Raw genomic sequence first — 22,698 nt, 5'->3', positions numbered from 1 at the left:
CAAGCATCTCTGTCTTTCTCTCAAAAATGAATGTAGGATGTGCATTTGCTTAAGACATTTCCTATGACTATTATATTTTATTCTGAGCATTAAAAGTTACTCCACCCCCCCCAACCTTTTCCTATCTTTCTTCCTTTTTTAAAGTTAACATCTTTGGACATCTTCTGTGTTGGGGGGAGGCATGGTACTGGGGGTTGAACCCAGAAGCATTCTACCTCCAAGACACCCTCCTTTTTTTTTTTTTTTTTTTTTTTTGCTTTGAAAAGGTCTTTCTAGGCTGCTGAGAGTCCTATGTTGCTGAAGCTGAGGCTATCCTCTGACCTATAATCCTCCCATTTCAACCTCCCAAGTACTGGGATTATAGGTGTGCACCACCACATCTGGCTTCACCAAGCTATTTATATGTAGCTTTTCAGTATACCCAAATCCTGTTAAGTGGTTTCCACTTTTAAATAAGAAAAACAGATGCAACTGAGGCCTCCCGTAGAGGTTATTAATTTGCCAAAGTTACATATTCAGTGGAGAAAGCTAATCTTCAAATTCAAGGTGGTCTCTGAATGCCATGTGCTTTCACTAGAAAATTCTCCACTCCCTCAGTTACTGTTAGTTTTCTTTTTTTTTTTTATCCCTTATCAGCCCTTGTTATCAGGAAGAACACAACAGTTTTATCATTGTACTGTAAGCTGAATTTTCATCTAAGGGAAAATTCTTTGCTGATATGTGTCTGGAAATATATATGAGGAAATGTATCTGGCGGAGCTGGAATGACCCCCAAAAATTCAACATGTGTGGCTGGGCTTTTTCAGAGATAGAACTCAAGGATTCCTAAACCAAGGTTCATCTCTCAAATCTCTCATTTCACAAGCTGGGCGTGGCAGCGCATACTTGTAATCCCAGTACTTGGAGGCTGAGACAGCGAGGATCTGGGTTTGTGGCCAGCCTCAGCTAACTTAATGAGGCCCTCTGCAATTTAGTGAGACCCTATTTCAAAAGTAAAGAATAAAAAGTCAGAATGGGGGAGTAGCTCAGAGGTAGAATACCCCTGGGTTCAATCCCCAGTACCCCCCCCCCAATCTGTCTCATCTATATATGGCTTTCTTACTCTCAAATGAGCAATTCAATATAGCTGTATGAAGCTCAAAAGAAAGAACCAGACATGAATGAAACACACAGAAGCGCTCTTCTCAAGGGCGGGGGTTTTAGTTGAGCTTCTTGAAGAGCCAACTGAAATGAAACCCTGTCTCCACCTATGGGTTTCTTAGATTAGTCTTCTACTTTCAAATGGGGACAGAGAATAGTCTCAGCAGTGGAGTGTTTAAAAATAACTGCTCTGTTCTCAGCTACCTTGGAGGTGAAATGGGAGTAACCACAGAATAGAGCCCAGGCCACAGAAAAAATTATTTGATACAGAGAAAGCATTCAGGACAGTACGCGATACAAAGCCAGCCCTCAGCAAATGCTCGGAGAGCACACTAGCTGTGGTTATTACTAAAGTTGTATTTCCATAGCCAAAACAACATGCTGTCTCTCCTCAGACCTTGAATGGGGTGATCATGAGGGGAAACGCTACTGCAGATCCAGGACAGGTCACTAAAACCAGGACAGTCTTCCCATGACTCATTCAGTAGCCATGGATCTTGCAGTTTGGTGATTGTCTTCATGTACTTTCTGGTTAGATTCTGGCTGCAAGTAAGTCCCGTCTTCCCTCAGAGGCCGTTAAGGAATAGAACTGTTCTATTTGCACATATTTAAGTAAGAATTAAGTTCGCTATTTCATGGCGCTCCTTCTAATTATTGGTTCATTCTTCTGCCTTTGAGTCCTTTGCTTCACGTAGAGTTTCTGCAGAGGTGACACTGCATGTCCCACACAAGCATGGTCTCTGCTTTCATGGAGTTTTCCATATAGCAAAGGCTGTGGATATTAAACAGATTTACAAGCAAATATATAGCTAGCCATATAAGCGAGATTCAGGGGAGGCACAAGGAAAGGTGGGAAGTGGCTCTGGTTCAAGGACAGCTCTTCATAGACAGTTTAAGCTGAGAACCGAAGAAAGAAGTCTGAGTTAAAAAGCACTAGTGGCATTTTAGGTAGAAGGGACAAGAGGGACAAAAACCCAGGGGAAGGAGATAGTCTGATGGGTTCAAGGAAGGGAAAGATGACTGTGGCTAGAATCTCTGCAGAGAGGGAAAAAATAACGAAAAGGAGACTGCAGCCTTCAGTTTGTTTTGGACACACCAAAAGCAAGAATGATCAGTGGTAGAATAGAGGGTGTGACTAAATAGAGAGACATGTGATAAGACAGTTATAAACTAGAAGAGCAAAATTCACATGGGCCTATGGAGAGACACTGTAAATATTTCATCTATTTTTCTGTCTGTTTGAAAATTTTTTCAATTGAAAACTGGGGGTAAAAAAAAATATTGGAGAATTATTCAGGGACTAGATCACGTTGAACCTCATTGACCATAAGGTTGGATGATATCCAAAGATGGATCGAAAGCCATTAAAGGATTTCGATCAGGGGGAAATATGATCAGGGTTTTTTTTTTTTTTTCTCAAATGCTCAGTCTGGCTGTTCCGTAGGGTGGGGTCAGAGGTTGAGTATGAAATGAATAGGAATGGAAGCTGGCAGGTAAGTTAGGAGACCGTGGCTCTACCCCCAGAATGGGGGCAGCAGTAGAGAGGCAGAGAACCAAATGGATTTGAGATGCATTATAAAGACTGCCGTGGACATATTTGGTGTAATATAGGTTGGATATAGATGGAGAAGGTAGTGTTAAGGATGAGTCCCAGAATTTTGCCATCAGAATGAATGCATGAAGCAGATTGTCAGGGAAACAAACAAACAAACAAACAAAAACGATCTTTAGAAATTAGTTAATTTAAGGGGCCAGGGAGACATCTAGTTTCAGAATGAGGCTCTTAAGTAAGCTGTTGGATATCGGGTGTGAAGATCAGAAGAAAGATGTGGACAGGACATATATATTTGGGATTAAACAGCACCAGCATAGTAAAGGTATTTAAAACCATGTGAATAGAGGAGACGCCTAGGAGAAGAATATGCCGGGGCAGAATTTGACGTAATGAGTGTGAAATTGCCAGGAAACTGATCTTGGCTTAAAATAAAGAAATTGTAGTAAAAAGTAGGATGCAGTGAAGGTCTTAAAAACCAAAATAAATGAAATGTAGAAACTAGTAAAATAATGACCTAATGCCACTTTTCGGGAGTATGCTAAAATAAGAAGAGTCCGGCCTCAAAGGAGTTGAGTTCAGGTGAGCTCCAGACTTGAGATCTGAGTGACCCGTGAAGTGGTGTAGCTTCTTAGGACCAGGAGAATCAAAGCAAGGAGTGAAAATGTCTCCTCCCCCCTCCCCTCCCGCATAAACTCAAGAAAGAGGGAAGCTGTGGTGTGTAAATCTGGGGAGGTGAATGAAAAGGGCTTTTAATGTGAAGATGCTGGGACGGCTTTAAGAAAATAAAAGGAGGTGATGTCCTTCCTTGGAGAGCTGGCTTTAGTTCCTGAAGTTGCTTTGGTATTTGTATGCAAATGCCACACCAGAATGGTGTTTCCAATGCATATGGATGAGTGTTTGAGCTCAGAAAAACCTGAAATGGAAGGTGGGAAGAAGCTGCCTTATACTATTGTAAATGACCTTTCTGGGGATGGAAAATATTCTGCTACTCAACATAATAACCAGAGTGCATTGAAAATCACTAGCAAGTATTCGTTATTAGCATCTAGGTCCCTAGGGGCAATCCCAAGCCCTTTATGAGTGCGGGTCAGAAGCATACCCGTGAACCTGGGGTGAATAATATTAGGCCAGTTCTGTCAAAATATTGGTAAAGCTCAATGAAAAGAGCACAGCCATAGACTGACATTCCGAGACTCTGGCATTTACATCTAACAAGAAACTAAGGGTCCCATTTAGACCCTTGGCTGAGGGGGGAGCTAAGGTATCCTGAGTACCATCTGTCTGTATTCCATGCACTTTCCTAGGGGTTTCTGGTATGTTTACGCATTTAATCTCCTCCAGCAACTCTAAAAACATGGTTATGTTAGCCCCATTTTTCAGAAGGAGAAATCCTGAGGTGCAGAGAACCAAAGAAACTTTTATAACAAACATACTCATATTATTAACACACTTATTCTTCAATGGTGTAAGTAGATCAGAGCCCATCACATCTTGGAGTCCAGCCACCATTCCTGGCCCATATTTACAGCCTCGTGTTAGCATTTCTTTTTCCTTTTGGTGGTATGGAGATTCAGTTCCCCACTCAGATACACCTCCAGCCTCTTTTTTTTTTTTTTTTTTTTTTTTTTTTTTTTTGAGGTAGGCACTCACTAAGTTGCCCAGGCTAGCCTTCAACTTGGAATCTTCCTGCCTCAGCCTCCTGAGTAGCTGGGATTACTTGTGTGCATCCTTGTAGCTGGTTCCTTGTCAGGATTTTGGAGGGGTAATGCAGGTTGAGTTCTACCCTCCACAGACATCCCGTTGAAGCCACTCAGTGCTGCTGAAGTTACTACATCCATCCTTTCCCAACATAGCAGTGTACATCTCTGGGCCTCCCCTGCCATCCCCATGGGAGGAAGCTGAATTTCCTCTCCCAGCCAGAATCTGTAGAGGACTTACTCCTGTAGGTTGGTTCTACTCCATTAAGAAAATAAGCAAATGTTTATGGAATTGAGCAGTCATGGTATGAGCACTATCTTGAGTTTTTTAAATGGCCTTTTTGGAGTCTCCCACCCCATCCTTTTTTGTGTGTGTCTTTTTGGAACTGAGGCTCAAACCCAGAGTGGTGCAATTTCAAGGCAAGCGCTTTGCCACTGAGCTACCTACCCTAAAACATTAACAGTGTCATTTCCCAGGTGGAGCTGAGATGGCCCCACTAGGCCTCGTAGGTACTCATTCTCCAGAGCCAACAGCATCTCCTACCATTGCCTGAACCAAAGCAAAAGGAGTGGAGCACGCCAGGCGTGGTGGTGCACACTTGTAATCCTTGTACTTGGGAGGCTGAGACAGGAGAATTGCAGGTTTGCGACCAGCCTCAGCTACTTGTAGTGAGGCCTCTACAACTTAGTAATACCCTGTTTCAAAAAATAAAGAATAAAATATAGGACTGGGGCTATAGCTTGTAGACAGAATGCCCCTGGGGTTCCATTCCAGTACTGCAAAAAGAAAAAGGGGGGGGAGAGTGGGGCAGAGACAGTTGTTTGATGGTGTCCTTTTATACATAAATGTGGAGAAATCTAAAGCCTCCCCTTTGGTCAGAGCTATTCTTTAGCCTGTTTTCCCTCAACCCCCACTAATGAGAAAAGGAGTTGGCTTTCACCCAAGTGGTCATATTTACCACCAAATTTCTTTCTTTTGCCTTTCCAATAGAATTGGAGAATCTGGCTGAAAGTCGGCTCTGACCTAACTGTCCCATTGAAAGTGCAAACTGCTTTTACAAGGCTACATAGGAGCTTTGTCATAAATAACCCAGGAACCCAAACATTCTTGTGCTGCAAGTGCACCATGGAGCAAGTTAAGAGTAATGATGATAGGATTTGCATGTGTGAAATGCAAGAAAAGTTAATTCCTACCCATTGGTTTCTTTGGACAAAAGGCCATCACAGTCAAGGGGAAGAGAAGTGGGACTCTCAGTTTCTATACTTTAGAAGAAAAAGACTCAATTGCTTACAACAAGTATTAAGACATGTAGGGGAGTCGGTGAGTAAGGGGCAAGAGAATGTGTGGAGTTTAAGAGTCTACAGGGACCCCTACAAGCAGGTTTTTACCTGAGAAAGATGGTGTTTTCTAGATGGGAGTATGCCTAATTATGGGGCTGGAGGTATAAATAAATGCACACTACCTATTTTATTTGTACTTTTTTCCCTCCCACTTGATGTGTCTTAAATATCTTTCCGTGTCAGAAGCCCGATGTCTGCCATGCTTCATGGTATGACTGTTTCTGTAGTTTTAGTAGTTCCCTTATGAATAGGCAACTCGTTTCTGTTATGTTACATAAGATGGTGCCGTGATTTTGTTCAAATGTTCTCCTTTCTGGTTTATCATCTTTTAAGATGAGATGCTAATAATCATTTCTTGGTAGAATGACAAGAAGAAATCTTTGGCCCTGCATTTCTTCTCTGTGTAACCCTGAATTAGCTACTTCTTCTAAAGAACCTGAATTTCCTAATGTAGAAAATAATTAACAGGCACATCTGTTTATATGTACACAGTACTGTGTCTTCTAAAACCATTGTGAGTTTGAGTGTCAGTAAATTAAAATGATTGTTGGCAGTTGGGGGAGGGCTTTCTGTGTACCAGAGATGGGATTTCACTCTTTGAGTATTTTTTCTTATTTAATCCTCACATTTCTTTAGGCTGGTAGTGTTCCTATTCTCCCCTTTAAGTGAAAAGTTGAAGCAGAATAGATTATTACAGAACACTAAGTGAAACAGAATTCACATCCAGGTCAGTCTAGTTCTAAACTTTATTTTCTTAAACACTGCAATAGACAATAGACCGCATCAATTTAGCATATGAACATACCTGTTAAAACAAAGTCATAGCTAGGTGCAGTGATGCACGCCTGTAATCCCAATACTTGGGAGGCTGAGACAGGAGGATCACAAGTTTGAGGACAACACACAGTAACTTAGTGAGACCCTGTTTCAAAATTGGAAAAAAAAAAAAAAAAAAAGGACTGGGTATAGCTCGGAGAGAAAATATGTCCCTAGGTTCAATCCCCAATACTACAAAACAAAACATAACCTTGATGTTGACACAGAGAACAGACTATTCATTTTTCTAAATCAATACTCATTTGAATCAATACCAATACAAGGGGTCCAATTATTTTAACTTGAAAATGAACTGAGAGAAAGCTGAAAGGCAGTGCAGTAGTGCAAGCAGTGATGGGCAATGTTCATCAGAAGCCCTGGGTCGGATCTCCAGTCCTGCCACCATAATTAGTCATTTTTACTCTCTGGCCTTCAGTTTCCTGATACACTAATAAAGAGGCTGAAGGTGGGGGAGGGGAACATATTTCCTATAGATTTTCTGGCTCTCAGTGCCTATGATGCTTTATGTCTCTGTGATCATCTGAGTCTCTTTAGTATGTTCTGATGTTGGCTTGGGGGGGAGAGGGAGGGAAGGAGATAACACAAACATAGGCTCAAAATGGCATCCAAATTCCAGGTCTCCCTGTTCTTACTAAAGGGTCAGATCATCTTTCTGGCAAGAAGGCTCTGGTGCAGCCAAGAGGTAGAGCCAGAAAGGGAAATGTCTCTTTGCCAAAAGCTGCTGCAGATGGAGGAGCCAGTCTGTCTGGGCAGCCCATGACTTTGAGAGGAGCCATTTGGCAAAGTTGTTGGCAGGAGCTGCCTTGCAGCATGAATTCTGGAGACAGTCCTGGGATGGAGTGATCAGGGATGCAGCAAAGGTGGCTGGTGGAACAAATAACCATCTGGTGAGCAGGGTGCTGCTCATCTTGCGGCCCTGACAGCAAAGAACAAGTGCCAATCAATGAGGCTGAGCTCTGGGTGACATGACCTGACAGGCGCAATAGACTCTCTCCCTGCCTTGGTATACTCTGTGGAGGAAATTTTAAATCCCATGTGAATTGGCTCTTTCAGAAATCAGAAAGGCCCCTAGTATCCTCCACTGCTACAAAGTAGGAAAGGAAATTCATCAATTCAAAACAAAAATGTATTGCCAGGTGCTGGGTCGGGTGTTCTGGGGAGTGTGCTGGGCTATAAGACTCTATTCTTATTGTCAAAAATCTTCCCATATATTTGGGCCATTGACACTCTGTCCTTCTCAAAGTGTAATTGACCACCTAAGCCAGGCTAAGACCATGTGCTTACCTCCACATGACCGCCTGGGAGTAGACCCACCTCTAGCAACCTGAGTTCTGTGGCTTGGGGTAGGTCATGCCGTCTCACTGAGTCTTTTCTAATCTATAAAAACATGGCAGGAGATGAGGCAAAATGTTATTCCTTATTTGTGAGTGTGAAATAAATACAAAAGAGTATGTACTCCAGGCATTTGGGACCAATCGTTGGATTTTAAAAATCAATAATGGTGCACCTATATTAAGCAGCATTTATTAATTTTGACAAAAGACCTAATGAAAAATTGAGGCCCAATCTTTGAATATAGATCCAGTGATTGGGGGTTACATTTTTCTTCCACAAACCATCTGAAAAATGACAAAGGCCACGCCCATTTCAATTTGCTGGAAATTGAGAGCAAAGACACCTCATGAGCAATCTTACTACAGATTCTTAGGATCATTCCCCGAATTTATGTCCACCATATTTAATTTGACTATTACCAGTCATTGTTTGAAAGCATTCAATTTGTTTTTTGTGTGGAACAATCATTCTCCTTTTTCCCACACCATTCTTTTCCTCGCCTTTTATTATACTTAATGAAATAAGTATGACAAACGTCAAGGGATTTGGGAATAAACACAATTGACTCTCAGTAAACATGCAACTCAACTAAAAGAAGTAGAAGTTCTACACATTAGACATCCAGCCTACACATTAGACATTCGCCTGCTACACTGGTGCATTTATACAATGTGCTGTTGGCTCATTTTACAGAGAAAATAGGCACATTTTCATCCAATGAATCAGCTACTTAGAGGTTTGTTAAAAGAGATTCTACTATAATTGGGATGGCGGAGAAGAGCTACTATTTCCTAAGTGCTCACAACATAAAAGAAATTGGATTAAATACTCTATGTACTCCATGATATACTATATATTATACAGATATGCGTGTATGGTGTGCCGTATACGCTGTATAGATGATAAAGATAGACATTTGTGTCTATGTGTGTGTGCACATGCATACATAACAGAAGAGAAAGAGGAGGTGGAGAGGAAAGAGGATAGAAAGAAAGATGAGAGATGGGTGAAGCCAGGCATGGTGGTGCAGTCCTATAATTCCAGTATTTGGGAGCCTAAAACAGAAGGATTGCAGATTCAAGGACGGTAGCACATGGTCACTTAGTGAGACCCTGTTTCAAAATAAAAAATAAATTAGGGCTGGAGGTGTAGCTCAGAGGTAGAATATACCTTGGTTCAATCCCCAGTACCACCATCACCAAAAAAAAAGAAATCTCTGGGTAAATGTTGGAATCACATGTGAAAGAGTATCATATCTAAGGTTTGTTTGTTTGGGCCTTGGAATATTTTCCTATAACATCCTATATTTGAGTCATAATTTTACCAGCTACCCAATTCTGGAAATTTAGATTACTTCCAGTTTTTGTTATAATAATTGTGTGATAAATTACAACAAGACTCTAAGTCACGTCTTTAGTTATATTTAGATTTTTATTTTTATTTTTTATTTTTATTTTTTTTATTGGTGCACTGTATTCATACATCATAATGGGATACAAACTTTTGTAGACATACATGCACACATCGCCCAGTCAGCCCCCACCCGATCCCCACCCCATTCTCTCCCCATCCTTCCCTCCCATGCTTGGCTTAGTGGTTGACATCTAGTATTATAGCAATTTATGCAAAATTAAAAATGATAATCTCACATAACAGTTTCATTTGTCTGATACCAAGCTTTTGATGACTTAAAGATAACATTTCAATATTTCTTTTTACTTTCTTTTTTACCAGAGAATATTTTTTTCTTTTTTTTAGGTGAAACTATCATATATTTATATATTTATTTTTCAGAAAAAACTCTATCCTAATATGGAATATGGACTCTAGATACCCAAAACGATCTTGAAAAAGAAAAAAGCTAGAAGATAAATATTTTCTGATTTCAAACCATATAAAGCTACAATAATTGAAACAGTGTAGTACTATTCTAAAGGCAGATATATAAACCACTGGAGTTAAATAAAAGCCTAGAGCTAAATTCTTCCCTATATTGTCAAGTTATTTTTGACAAGGTTTCCACGAACATTTGGTGGTGGAAATAATAATCTTTTAACTAAATATTGTTGAAACATAATACTTACATGGAAAAGAATAAAGTTGGACCCTTACCTAATCCCATATACAAATATTAACTCAAAATAGATAATAGACCTAAATTTAAATCTTAAGACTATAAACTTTTAGAAGAAAATCTGGGTCATAAAACCTCACAACACTGAAATTGGCAGTGATTTCTTGGATATGATTTCAATGGCACAGGCAACAGAAGAGTATACAAACTCCCTAAAAAATAAAAAAAAATTGTATATCCAAAGACAATGTAAACAGAGTTTAAAGTTACTAATAGAATGGGATAAAATATTTCTAAATGCTATATCTGAAGGTATATTAATATTCCAAGTAGAAATCCTAAAAATTAACAACAATAAAGGCAAACAATACCCTTTACAGATAGGTAAAAGACTAACATAAGTAATGAATCTCCACAGATAACCAAGAGTTTCCATCCAACAGTCAACTAAGATTGGTTATCTGTGGAGATTTTTATTTTTAGTTATTTATCTATGTGACTATTTTTAGATATATGCCAGATTAAATGACATGGACAATTAAGATTCTAATAATTAAATAAATTGACCTCTGAAACAGCAGCACCTATAGGAACACCTCTGTAGTTGTTATGGACCTTCCCTACCTTTGTTCTATGCCCATTTTGCTTCCACCTTGCATTGTCCCTGATTTTAAGGATGTATAGTTCATTCCATGGATTGTGTGTGGGGTAAAAATGAGAAAAAAAAAACTTAAGGATAAAACTACTGGTTTTTAATTTCATCGCATTGGCCTTGCCCTCCGAGAGCTCCATATGGACCCTTCCTGAGAGGACAGACACGCACAATTCTTGGCCATTAAGTACAAGGGTGATTAGCTTGTTATGTGGAATTCAGTTGCCCACCTATGTTAAATAAAATTACGTCCATGGTTCCAGGGCACCATGTGTAGATAAGTATATGGAACCCGGTGACCCAGAAATGTTCATTTTCTTCCAACTGGTAAGTAGGTAACTTCAAAGAATGATTGACCCAGGATGACAACCAGTGTGGTTATTTAATGTGCAGACCTCTCATGGGGTTCACATTTGACGTTTCTGAAACTGAGCTAACTTTGTGTTTTTGTTGATGTTGATACGATGCATTAGCTGAATACATTCTGAACCCAGGCAAAGCTGAGTAGATTCTGCCCGTTGTTGTCTTGACATTTCCAAGCATCTCGAGTTTTCTCCTAAAACTGGCATCATGATTTAATGTAAATGAAAAGGACAAATCTTATAAAGGACTAATGGGGTTATATTTTTAGTAAGTGGCTTTTGAATGTATATTTACTATCTCTATTTCAAGAGTCTTTGGGAATTATAGTTGGGAGTCAGTGTAAAGTTCCAGTTCATTATAGTTGCATATTTGGAACATTTTTACCCCTCCCCTTGGCACTGGGGATTGAACCCAATGCCTGGCACAGAGGTCAGGCAGGTGCTCTGTCACTGAGCTGGACCTTTAGCTTTTTTTAATTTTTGGGATAGGGTTGTGCTAAGTTGCCCAGGCTGTCCTCAGACTTGTGCTCTTTCTGCCTCATCCTCCTGGTAGATAGGATTAGGTATGTGTCATTAGGCTTGGCTGAAATTGTTTTAAATTTAATATTTTTTATAAAATATCACAAAGTGACACACAGTGTCTATATGACCTATATATATGCTCAGTACATAAAATTTAAAGAACAGATAGACGGTTGAATGGATAAATAGTATGGAGATTAGTGAATGATTCAATTGCCTCCTCAGAGCTTATCTTCTAGAAATGCTAAGTTTCAATGAGACTTAGGGGTAAGATATTAAAATCTACCTGCCATCCCTTTTTTATCTGTCTTAGAGACAAGGTAGGATGGTATATTGATTAGGCTAAGTTTCTATGGAGATTTAGGCGTATAATATTAAAATCTACCTGTCATTTCTTTTTGTCTTCTTTTTTGGAGATAAGGTGGGATGGTGTGAGAGAGTTTTGATTAGGGTAGCACAGATTTGTAGAAACATTTTTTTCTGGAGTTCATCTTTGGTCCTAGTTTAAAAAGAGAAGATGCAATGTAGAAGTGAGGGAGATTTGACCTGGAACTCTGAGCTAACAGAAGAGATCGGGACAGTTTAGTGCCTCCAACTGACAGCTTCTCCCATGACTTATTTCTGATTTTCTCTCCTGTCCCCATGTGGGGTCAGAGAGCAGAAAGTTGCTGAGGTCTCCCCAGGACCTGGACTCTGTGTGCTATGGTGGAAGATGCAAAGGCTGATTATCATATTGTGTTTTGTTGCCAACGTGCTTACTCAGGCCCCAAGCTTCCTCAGCACAATTTGAGATGGAAATTTTCCGATCAAAATTTTTCCTATAAGTCGTAGAAACTTGGATTTGAGCCCGTTATGCAAGCCAGGTCTTTTTTCCAGTTACTTTACAAGCAAGTCGCCTTTGAGTCACCATTTATACGGATAGTCTTGATCTAGACTTTGGCATATGGGAAAAGAAAAAAATACATACACATACATATATTTGAAGTTATTTATGTATAGATATATAACTAACAGGCTAATTTTTATAGGAGCAAACAAAAGTAAAAATCATATATATATACACACACACATACACATACACACACACACATACACACATTTATGTATGTATGTATGTATGTATGTATACAACTTCAAAGAAAGATTGACCCAGTGCGATATTCAGTGTAGTTTAATGAGCAAACAAGTATGTATGTGTGTGTATTTCTTACTTTTCTTTGCGCCTTTAAAAATATTATCCTGCTCACAGTTTTCTCCTGTGCTCATGAAACTTAATGTTTTCCTCTCCTCTCATCTGAGTGTCTCCTAGCTGAGTTTTAAGCAATCGAAGCTGGCTTGTGGGTCTCCTTCAGCTCTAGGCCATCTTCACTTTCCTGCCTCTGTGTGTGTTCTTTTCCCTTTCCTGTTACCTACAAGCTCTGTTTCCAATCCATTTTTTTTCTCAATTTCTCAAATTTTTTCATCATCTCAATTATTCGAGGTATGGTATTATTCCAATTTAACAAATGTGGAAACTGAGGTCTAAGTTCAGACAGTCAGCCAAGAGATATATCCTGCATACTGTCGCCCTTAACAGATACTTCTGGAAGGCAGTGGCTACATCTTCTTTCGTTTACGCCATAATAGAATTCTTGGCACTGCAGGAGTTAGTAAATGATTTTTGAACTTGACTTCAATTTGAGAGTAGATCTATGATTTTTCCACAGTTAGGACAGCAGCCAGTTTCACAATTTTTTTTAACTTGGGAATTTAATCTGTAGATTTCCTGTAAACATATTGAAACCAGGTTCTCTAACTTCTACTCAGATTTAAAGATACAGGGAAAACGTCTAAAGATGTGCTATGTGATTTTTGCAATCACTTGGAATCTCTTCTGGCTAATTAAGATCATAACCTATTAATTTTTCTTTCATCTCTTTATTTGTTCATGTTTTGTTCTTTCATCCAATTTTTAATCACTCAGCAAATATATATTAAGCAACTGAAAGCTCATTCTAATTGTATGACTTGGTATATGATGAAAGAAACAAGAAAAATATCTAAAATATTAATATTGATTATGAGGGGGAGGAAAGATGTAAGCAAAAACAAAAAAAGGAAGAATGATATTTTAAAAAAATCAAAGGATGCCATATTCCTGACCAAAAGGGTATGTATAGTATGATTCTTCTTTTGAACACTTCTGTGTAAATGCATAAAGACCTATAATCCCAATACTTGGGAGTCTGAGACAAGAGGATCACAAATACGAGGCCAAGTTCCACAGCTTAGTGAAGCCGTCAGCAACTTCAGAATAAAAAATAAAACAGAAGCCGGGTGTGGTGGTACACACTTGTAATCCCAGTACTTGGGAGGCTGAGACAGGAGGACTACAGTTTGAGGACAACCTCAGCAACTTAATGAAACCTTCTGCAACTTAGTGAGACCCTGTTTCAAAATAAAGAATAAAAAATAGGGCTTGGGGTTTAGCTTGAAGGTAAAATGTCCCTGGGTTCCATTCCCAGAACCACAAAAATAAGTATATACATAAAATAGGGCTGGGGATGTAGCTTGGAGTCCTCGTACTGCAAAAATTAAATAAATAAATAAATAAATAAATAGGGCTAGAGGTGTAGCACAGAAATAGAATGCTCCTGGATTCAATCCCTAGTACCACACACAAAAAAAAGTCTATGAAAAGGATGGCTATCAAATTATTAATGATGGTTAAATCAAGATGATGACTTTTTAGGTAACTTTTATGATTTACCTTTATATTTCCTATAGTGTATGACAGTTGTGAATAAACCTGTACACTGTTTACATAATACCAATAAAGCTGTCATTGTGTTGGAAAACCATTTGTGGTATATCTACCATGTGCAGAGGACTAGTCTTTGGATATCAGTGTAGTAAATATTAACTTAGGCTTGAAGTCACATGAAGAATTCTTCACATGAAAATCATTTGAACCCTGAAGAGTAGTTGATAAATGAAGATTAGGCCCTGTCATATTCTGTAATGAGAATCCTTTTCAATGCCTGTTCCCTAAAGGTCCAGGTAAAGGGGTTTTGGTGATAAGCTGGGGCTTATAACCCCTTCCGTCCTTGTCTCTTGGCTGAAATAAGCAAAGTAAGATGATATCTCTGACCTCAGGGGGCTGGGAAAAGGTTTGGATGAGTCAGTAAAAATCAATCGCAATGATGGAAAACCCATGTAAGAAAAAAATGTCCTAGAGCCAGTGGGTTCAAGCCAATCCCTGTGTACATGAGCAATCTCACAGTCTGTATTGATGGGTAGAGAAGGTGGTTTTAATTACCCTGAAGGAATGTCTGGCATGTTTTGCCAAAGCTAGACTTAAAATGTTTAATCAATGTATTAGTGACAACCAGCCTACTGGAGAAGTCTGCACACGAGTGAAGCTGGTGTTGCAAGAGTGAATTGCAATGTGGCTGAGAGCAAAATTGCAGGGGCACGTTTTATCAGAGATGCATCGACGGGGAAATGTCGCCATCCACTAATCGTGATCTTGGCTTTAGAAAGCATGGTGTATTATGTCTGAGAAGCCGTGGTTCCCTTCCTTCGTTTCATGATCCAAGCAACCTCTCCATCCTCTATTTTCTGTGTACTAGAAAGTTTATACTCAGAATAGCAATGATCTTTGCTTTATTTTACCTGTTCCTGGTGACCTACAAAATATTTTAAAACAAGATCCAGAATAGGAAAAGTGGCATGATGAGATCATATTGCACAGCATTTTAGATCATCAAATACCCAGAGAGGAAGCCAAAGTCTAAGATAAATGTAAAGTTGCTAAAGATATAGTTTCCTTGATTTTCATGTCGTTCCTCTTGAATCTTTTGGTTGAATGCCTCCAAAAGATATAAAATCCACTAAAAGCACTAAATAACATCTTTTTTCCATCTCTCCAAGGTGAACTCTGGATTGGAATTCCTTTCTTCTTCCTATGTAAAAATGTCCTTGATACTGCCTCCTTTGACTGCTGTTTCTAATCTATTTCTAGGACAAATCCTACTTTTTAATGTAAATGAACAAGACAGAATAACTTGGTACCTTGAAGTTTGAATAGGAACCATAAGGCATTTCTGGCATGATGGGTTAAGCCCCTCTGCCATTTTGTTCAATGCTAAGAGCGACTATGGCCTGTTCATTGACACAGTGGTTTGGTGTGTTGGGCTAACCCATTTCATACTGATAGGAACTGACCTGGGGATTTGCCAAGTTTGCAGGGAAGCAAGACCATTGAAAATGAATCTCTTTTAACTATCAAAACAACTTAGCAAATAGTTCCAAAGATATGTTTGATGCTGCTGGTAATTCTCAATTTTTCAAGAATCCTTCCCCTTGCCATTTAAGTTAGTTAGTTAACCAATTTGGCTAAACAGGTTGATACAAAATGGCCAAATTTGGGACAAGAAGGAGCTACATAAAATAGTAATGCCATTTTACATTTGGAAAGGGGTTTTAGATTTCTGCATTTTCACAATACAATAAACATGAAGAATAAACTTTATTTATCCTTATTATCTCAATGAGGAAATGAATACATTGGAGTTAGTCAACTTGCTTATGATCACATACCTAGTTTGCAATAGAGAAAAGACCTAGTCCAGATTTTGAGATTCTGATACCTAAAAGATCAGAATGTCAGAGCTCTTCCCATGACATTAGAAGACTAGATAAGCCAGGTATGGTGCCATATGCCTGTGATCTCAGTACTTAAAAGGCTGAGACAGGAGGATCAAAGGTTTGGAACCAGCCTCAGCTAGTAGTGAGACTCTCATCAACCTAGCGAAACCCTATTTCAAAGTAAAAATAAAATAGGGCTGGGGGTGTAGCTCAGAGGTAGAATGCCCCTGAGTTGAATCCCCAGTGCTAAAAAATAAAAAAAAAAGATTGGATAAATGCTTTCTCACTGAACTACCAACTAGATGAAAGCTCTGAGTCTTGGGGGGAAAAAAGTGCTCATTCTTGCTGAATGTATCTACAAGATGGTGGCCACCAACACCCTTAGTACAGGATTCTTTGGGGAAAAAAAAAAAAAACACTTCATGTACCTTAGCCCCTTTATTTCTTCTAATTCCCATTGACTTGTTTGGCTTATAATTTTGTGTCATGTCTTCACCACCCCCCTCCAAACACACAACCACTTTCCCTCCTTTCCCTCTTTTCCGCCTCTCTTTCTGAGCCTCGAGTGACCACTGTTCTACTCTCTTTTTCCGTGAGGTCTACTATTTTTAGTTTCCATCCATGAATACTTTTCCATCCATGCAATACTTTTTTAGTTTCCATCCATGCAATACTTTTCTTTCTGTGCATGGCCTTAGCCCTTTGATTATTGGGCTTGGGTATAACATGTGCTTCATTTCTAAGATCATTCTTTATTACTCTTGCCAAATGGAAGAGTCCCTGGGGCCTCATTTCTGGCTAGTAGTACAAGCCCCAAAGAACTGAACTTTGGTGATTATAAAAATGTAGAAAAGCTGATGGACTCAGCTTTATTTTAGGGCTGCATACGACACCCAAATATCTAACTCACAGGCAGCTATTATTTGGAACAAATAAGTGAATAGGTAAGAAGGAGAGGTCTCCACCAACGTCATTTGTATCCCCAGAAGCCTAATGCAAAGGCAAGGAAGCTATGTTTGATGGGTGTTTTTTACACACTACATGTATCTTTTGCCTTGTTTTCATTTCCTTATATAAGCACTGAAGTCTTTGATAAGTACATGGGATTATGATAACCCATATGCAAAATTGAGACAATAATAGTAATTTCCTTCTGTGGCTGTTGTGAGGATTAAATAAGCAGTTGTACCAGGCATGACCGGTTCAGTTCCTGACATGTGTGAAACATTCAATAAGTGGTTGTTTGGTTGTTTTTAGTGTTTCTGAAGTACTTACCTGGTCATAAGTATTATTTCCCCTGGACCATATATACTTTCTACTCTCCTAATCCTGAGGAGTCAGTATTATACTAAAAAATATATGTAACTGAGTAAGAACACAAACTCTGAAGATGACTAGGTTTGTAACCTGGCTCTACTATTTACTATTTCTGTGTTCTTGAAAAGTATTTAACCTTTCTAAACCCAGGGTCCTCATCTATACAATAAGGACAACAGTTCTAAACTTCATAAGACTATTGTGAATAGTCAGCACAACAATGTGAGTAATGTGCTTAGTACAGTTCCGGGTGCATGGTATCTAGTATTTGCTAAATAATGTCAGGCTGCATTTCCATTAATATTAGTATAGTTGCTGGGTGCAGTAGTGTGTGCCTGAGATAGAAGAATCATAGGTCTGAGGCCAGACTCAGCAACTTAGTGAGACCTTGTTTTAATATAAAAAATAAGCTGGTTGTGGTGGTGCATGCTTTTATCCCAGTACTTGGGAGACTGAGGCAAGAGCATCACAGGCTGGAGGACGGCCTCAGCAAGTAGTGAGACTCTCATCAACCTAGGGAGACCCTGTTTCAAAATAAAAATGAAATAGGGCTGGGCATGAAACTTGGAGGTAAAATGCCTCTGGGTTCAATCCCCAACACCAAAAATATATTAAAAAAAATACCTGGGGGTGTACGTTAGTGTTAGAGTGCTCCTTGGTTAAATTCCCAGCACCACACACATACACACACATACAAAATCATTAATAGAGTTACCTATGAGTCTTACAGTATAAAATTACTATTGAAGATAAGCTTTACTACAAAACAGAGTATAAATAAGTTAAGGCTCCAACTTTAATCTGTGATCTGATATCAGTTCTGGCTGGTGGTGATTTGATGCCTTTTGAATAAAAAATTTATTCTCTTGTAGTGGAATTTCTACAAGAATCTAAGCCAACTGTTGCCCTTTTCTGGATATGAAATAAACACTGAGAAAACTAAAACCTGTTGTCTAGTCCATGCAACATCAATAAGATAGTTTTAAAAGAAAACAGCTGGTCGGGCATGATGGCGCATGCTTGTAATTCCAGTACAAGGAGAATCACAGGTTTGAAGCCAGCTTCAGCAGTGTAGTGAGACCTTCAGCAACTTAGTGAGACCCTGTTTCAAAATAAAATAGCCTGGGGGTGGAGCCCAGAAGTAGAACACTCCTGGGTTCCATCCTCAGTAACCCCCCACCATACAAAAAGTAATAACTTAAAGACATTAAAAATTAATAATAACAGATAAATTACAAACTTCTCTTCCTATATTAGTGGTATGTTGAAACTTCCCATTAAGGCCGAATTTTGTTTTGTTTTAATCTAGTAAGTTTATTTTTAGTATTTATACGTGTACTACTTTATTCATAGCACATCCTGAACACTTCTAGAGAAGGGAGCTATTTCTTTTTCTTTTCTCTTTTCCTCCCCATGCCGGGGATTGAAACCTGGGCCTCACACAATGAGTTGCTTCTGCTTCTGAATATTGTGTAAGTTGTCCTGTTACCAGAACAGTCTCTGTAGCTTTTGCCCTTTGCCATTAGCCCTGCACTCTAAAGCCTGACTCACAGCATCTAGCATCCTGCTCACGTGAACCCCTCTCTCGATAAACGAGGACTGACCTCCTCACTACTGTGTGCGGCTCCCCCAGGCCCCAGGTGCACACAGCAGTTGCACATTTGAATGTGCCTTGGAGTCACCTGAGGTGTTTGTGCAATACAGATTGCTACGCACCACCCCCTTGCATTTCTGACATAAGAAGTCTGTGCAGGGGTCCCGGACTGACCTGCTGATACAGAGCATCACCCAAGAGTCACTGCTGTGTGTCCCCAAAGTCAGAGGGCAGCCTGCTTCCAGCTGAGGGGCTGAAGCACAGAGAGGTTTTGTACCGTGGATTGTGTTGCGTTGGTGGCCTGGATTTGGACAGCAGAAGCAATCTGGGGAGTTGTGGGGTGTGTGCAAATGACCCTGTATGTTGCCCAGAGTTGAAGCATCCCCACCTCCTGGAGTCTGGATCTGAACTCCGTGTTTGTCACAGGAGCCAAGGGAGAACCCAAGACAGAGAATAGTGGCACAATAATGAAGCATGAATTGCCCAGATGAAAGCACCTATGGAAATAAAGGTATTAGTGTTATTACTTCTACTTACTATTTATGATAAAATAGCAGTAAGGATGTGTTGAATAGCTCCGGTTGCTGCAAAGTTGTTCAATGAGACCCAAGTAAGTTGATTCACATTTTTCAAAAGTTATTCTACATAAGAGACATAGTTTGACCTGTGGTGTTTAAGAACTAAGAACATATTTTGACCAAATGTACATGGGGATGATGCCGAGAGAGAGACTATTGGCTAGATGAGATGCAAACCTACTTTACTGATGCTAGAGAGGTACATTGAACAAGGTAATGAACTAAAGAGATATGTTAACTGCTTGAAAAAAAAGAGAAAGGGCTTGGGGTCAGCAGACAAAGAAGATAGTATGGGTATCTCATATTTTATATAATAAAGAATGAAGAATCTCAATAAATGAGTAATTTTTAATGAGAGAGTCTATCTAGAAATCACCGTAGGAAAAATAGTAACCACACACCTGTCTTAAATATTTGGGGATTATATCTCTAAGTGGATCCACTTGTTTGGATAAAATGGCATGAAAACTTCAAACTGTATGTACTGAGGCTATTTATCTCTATAGTCTCCATATTTGACTGTATGTTTGGGTCCTATAAAATAAAATTTTGTACAAAAGTACTGTATTTCGATTTAAGAAAAAGAACCATCAAGTATTCTCCCTAGAGGTAGCATTCAGAAAAGGTGGAGATGAACTCTGAGTCAGATCAAAGAGAGAGATGTGCAGAAGACAAGAGCTCCCTGTCAGAAAAGGAATGGGGAAACAAAAACACCCAAAGAAGTACTTATCACAAGGCCGAGGGTGGTGGCACACGCTTGTAATCCCAGCATTCCGGAGGCTGAGACAGGAGGATTGCGGTTCAAGGACAGCCTCAGCTACTAAAATATATTGCTGAGCGGGGCGTGGTGGCGCATGCTTATAATCCCCGCGCTTGGGAGGCAAAGACAGGAGGATTGCACTAGTTTGAAGCCAGCCTTGCTGGCTTAAGAGACCCTGTTTAAAAAAAAAAAAAAAAAAAGGTCTGGGAGTGTAGCCCGGAGAAGGGCTTCCAGTAACCCCAGTACCACCAAAAAAAAAAAAAAAAAAAAAAAAAGAGAGAGCTGAGGGTGTAGCTCAGAGGTATAATGGCCCTGGGTTCCATCTCCAGTACTGCAATACTATATATATATATATATATATATATATATATATATATATATATATATATTAGAGGTATATATGTATATTAGAGGTATATATGATGTATATTAGAGATATATATGTGTGTGTATATATATATATATATATATATATATATATATATCACAAGACAAATTAAATTTAAAAGGTGGTCAGAGACCTAAAAGGAAAGAAAAAAATGAAGGGGTGAGTGTGTGTGTACCCATGTAGATATGTTTATGTATGTCCTCTATCAGCCTAGGATGAAAATTTGTCAGAACCTGGTGTCCTGGAAGCAGCCATGCAATCCTAGCTTTACACATTTATGTGGATGCCAGAAAGAGGCTTTGCCCCCTCTCTCTCTCCTTTCTCTGTCTTTGTGGCAGCTCTGGGGATCAAACCTAAGGTCTCCCACATGCTAAACAGCTATCCTGCCACCAAGATACATCCCCAGACCACTCCATTATTAAAAAATTTTAATATGGCTTTTAAAAATGTAAGAGATTAGGGTTTACTTTTAAATAATACCTGGAGGAAAGTGTGTAAAATATGAGATAGAGTTCAACTCTTTCCAGGCTATTAATATTTATATTTTATAATGTATGATATAAAATTTTATAATATAAATTTTATATATAAAAATAACATTGTATAATATAAATGCTATTTTTATAACATTTTTCTGTCTGGCCTATTTTAATAAAGGCTTTGCGTTTATGATTTCACTGTACCTTTCTTTTTTCCTACTAACCAGTAACATTTTCAGTGTATTTCGGTATCATATTGATTGAGGGTTAGAGTTTTATTTGGTTTGCTCTTCATGTTACCATAATGAGATAATACTGGAAAGATACAAAATGAATTTCCAATGTTTCTATCTTCTGTTCCTCCTCCAAGAGAGTGAGAAAGAGGGGGATTGAAGTATTTTGTTACTTGTAATGTCTGTGTTGTGTCAGACTCAAAATTTCCAGAAGCACAAAATCTGTGTGAGAGTTGAGAGCTAGAATTTGAAGAGCTTAGGAGAAGGAATAGCCAGGAAGGACACCCTCCTTTCACTGTGCCTCATCAACTCCAAATGTTCCTGAAAAATCTTTTCAAAGTACAAAGACAAGTGCCCTTTTCAAAATTCTAAGGGGCTGGTAGATATACAAGTATTGTGCTTAGTTTAGTGAACAAATATGAGGCATAAAATGAGTGTGTGTTTGTGTGTGTTGTAATAGAATGTGAAAATGTCATTTTTTTCAAAAGTAGCTTCTTTCTTCTGAAATGGAATCCATTAGAATTTGGCTAAGATTGCCTTGAATTTTCAATATGAATTTAAGAGTATTTGATATCTGAACAAGGCATGAAGTCATGGCTATCTCTGATTTCCCAAAATGTACCCCAAAGAGAAATTATACTTTAATATGTGGCACCAGCTTGGTACGAAAAGAGCCTGGCATCCATCCTTTAATTTATTATTCATTGAGGACCTACTTAAGTAATAGCAGTTAATACTTACTGAGCCCTTATTTTGGGACACATGGTGTACTAAACACTTGATGTACCTGAATTAACCCTTAAGGTTTCATATTACCTTCTAAGGTAGATACTATATTATGTGTGTTTGCAAATGGAAAAGCTAAGGCTTAGAAAGGTCCAGTAACTCGTTCAAAGTTTTCTTGCTGGTAGATTCAAAGTCCAGCATACCGACTAGTTTGAATTTTAGAGGCTCTATTTTTCCACCACAACTCTGACATTCTATTTCTGACTTGTTCATAAGGTTGATCTAAAGGCAAACAAGATAACTGGTTTGAAAGGGTCTTTTGAACTTCACGGAGCTCTGGGCACATTGAACTGAAGCACATGCCACGTGTTCAGCAGCTAGTCCAGAACAAAAAGTAGAAATGTTGCAGTGGCGAGGGCTGCCATCACTTGCCTTGTTAGAGACTCCTCCATCTGGTGACCTTAGCAAGTTAGCAGTCA

General features: G+C 39.0%; 1 protein-coding gene across 5 annotated transcripts in view; it reads left to right on the top strand.

Annotated features, from left to right (window-relative positions):
- Positions 1-22,698, top strand: part of PPP2R2B (protein phosphatase 2 regulatory subunit Bbeta) — a gene marked incomplete at both ends in the record, with an annotated part of 520,202 nt that overhangs the window by 223,767 nt on the left and 273,737 nt on the right. Inside the window, one exon of one of the 5 annotated variants that reach the window (XM_080698200.1) lies at positions 19,530-19,566. The exons of the other annotated variants lie outside the window; for them this stretch is intronic. Coding sequence (XP_080554326.1) covers positions 19,530-19,566 — 37 coding nt within the window. Of the gene's footprint in view, positions 1-19,529; positions 19,567-22,698 lie in introns of those variants that run through there. 5 annotated transcript variants of the gene reach the window in all.

Source organism: Muscardinus avellanarius, assembly GCF_963383645.1.
Source record: "Muscardinus avellanarius genome assembly, chromosome: 7".
Taxonomy (NCBI): Eukaryota; Metazoa; Chordata; class Mammalia; order Rodentia; family Gliridae; genus Muscardinus; species Muscardinus avellanarius.
The sequence above is the reverse complement of the archived record's forward strand: the minus strand, read 5'-3'. Positions and strand labels throughout refer to the sequence as shown.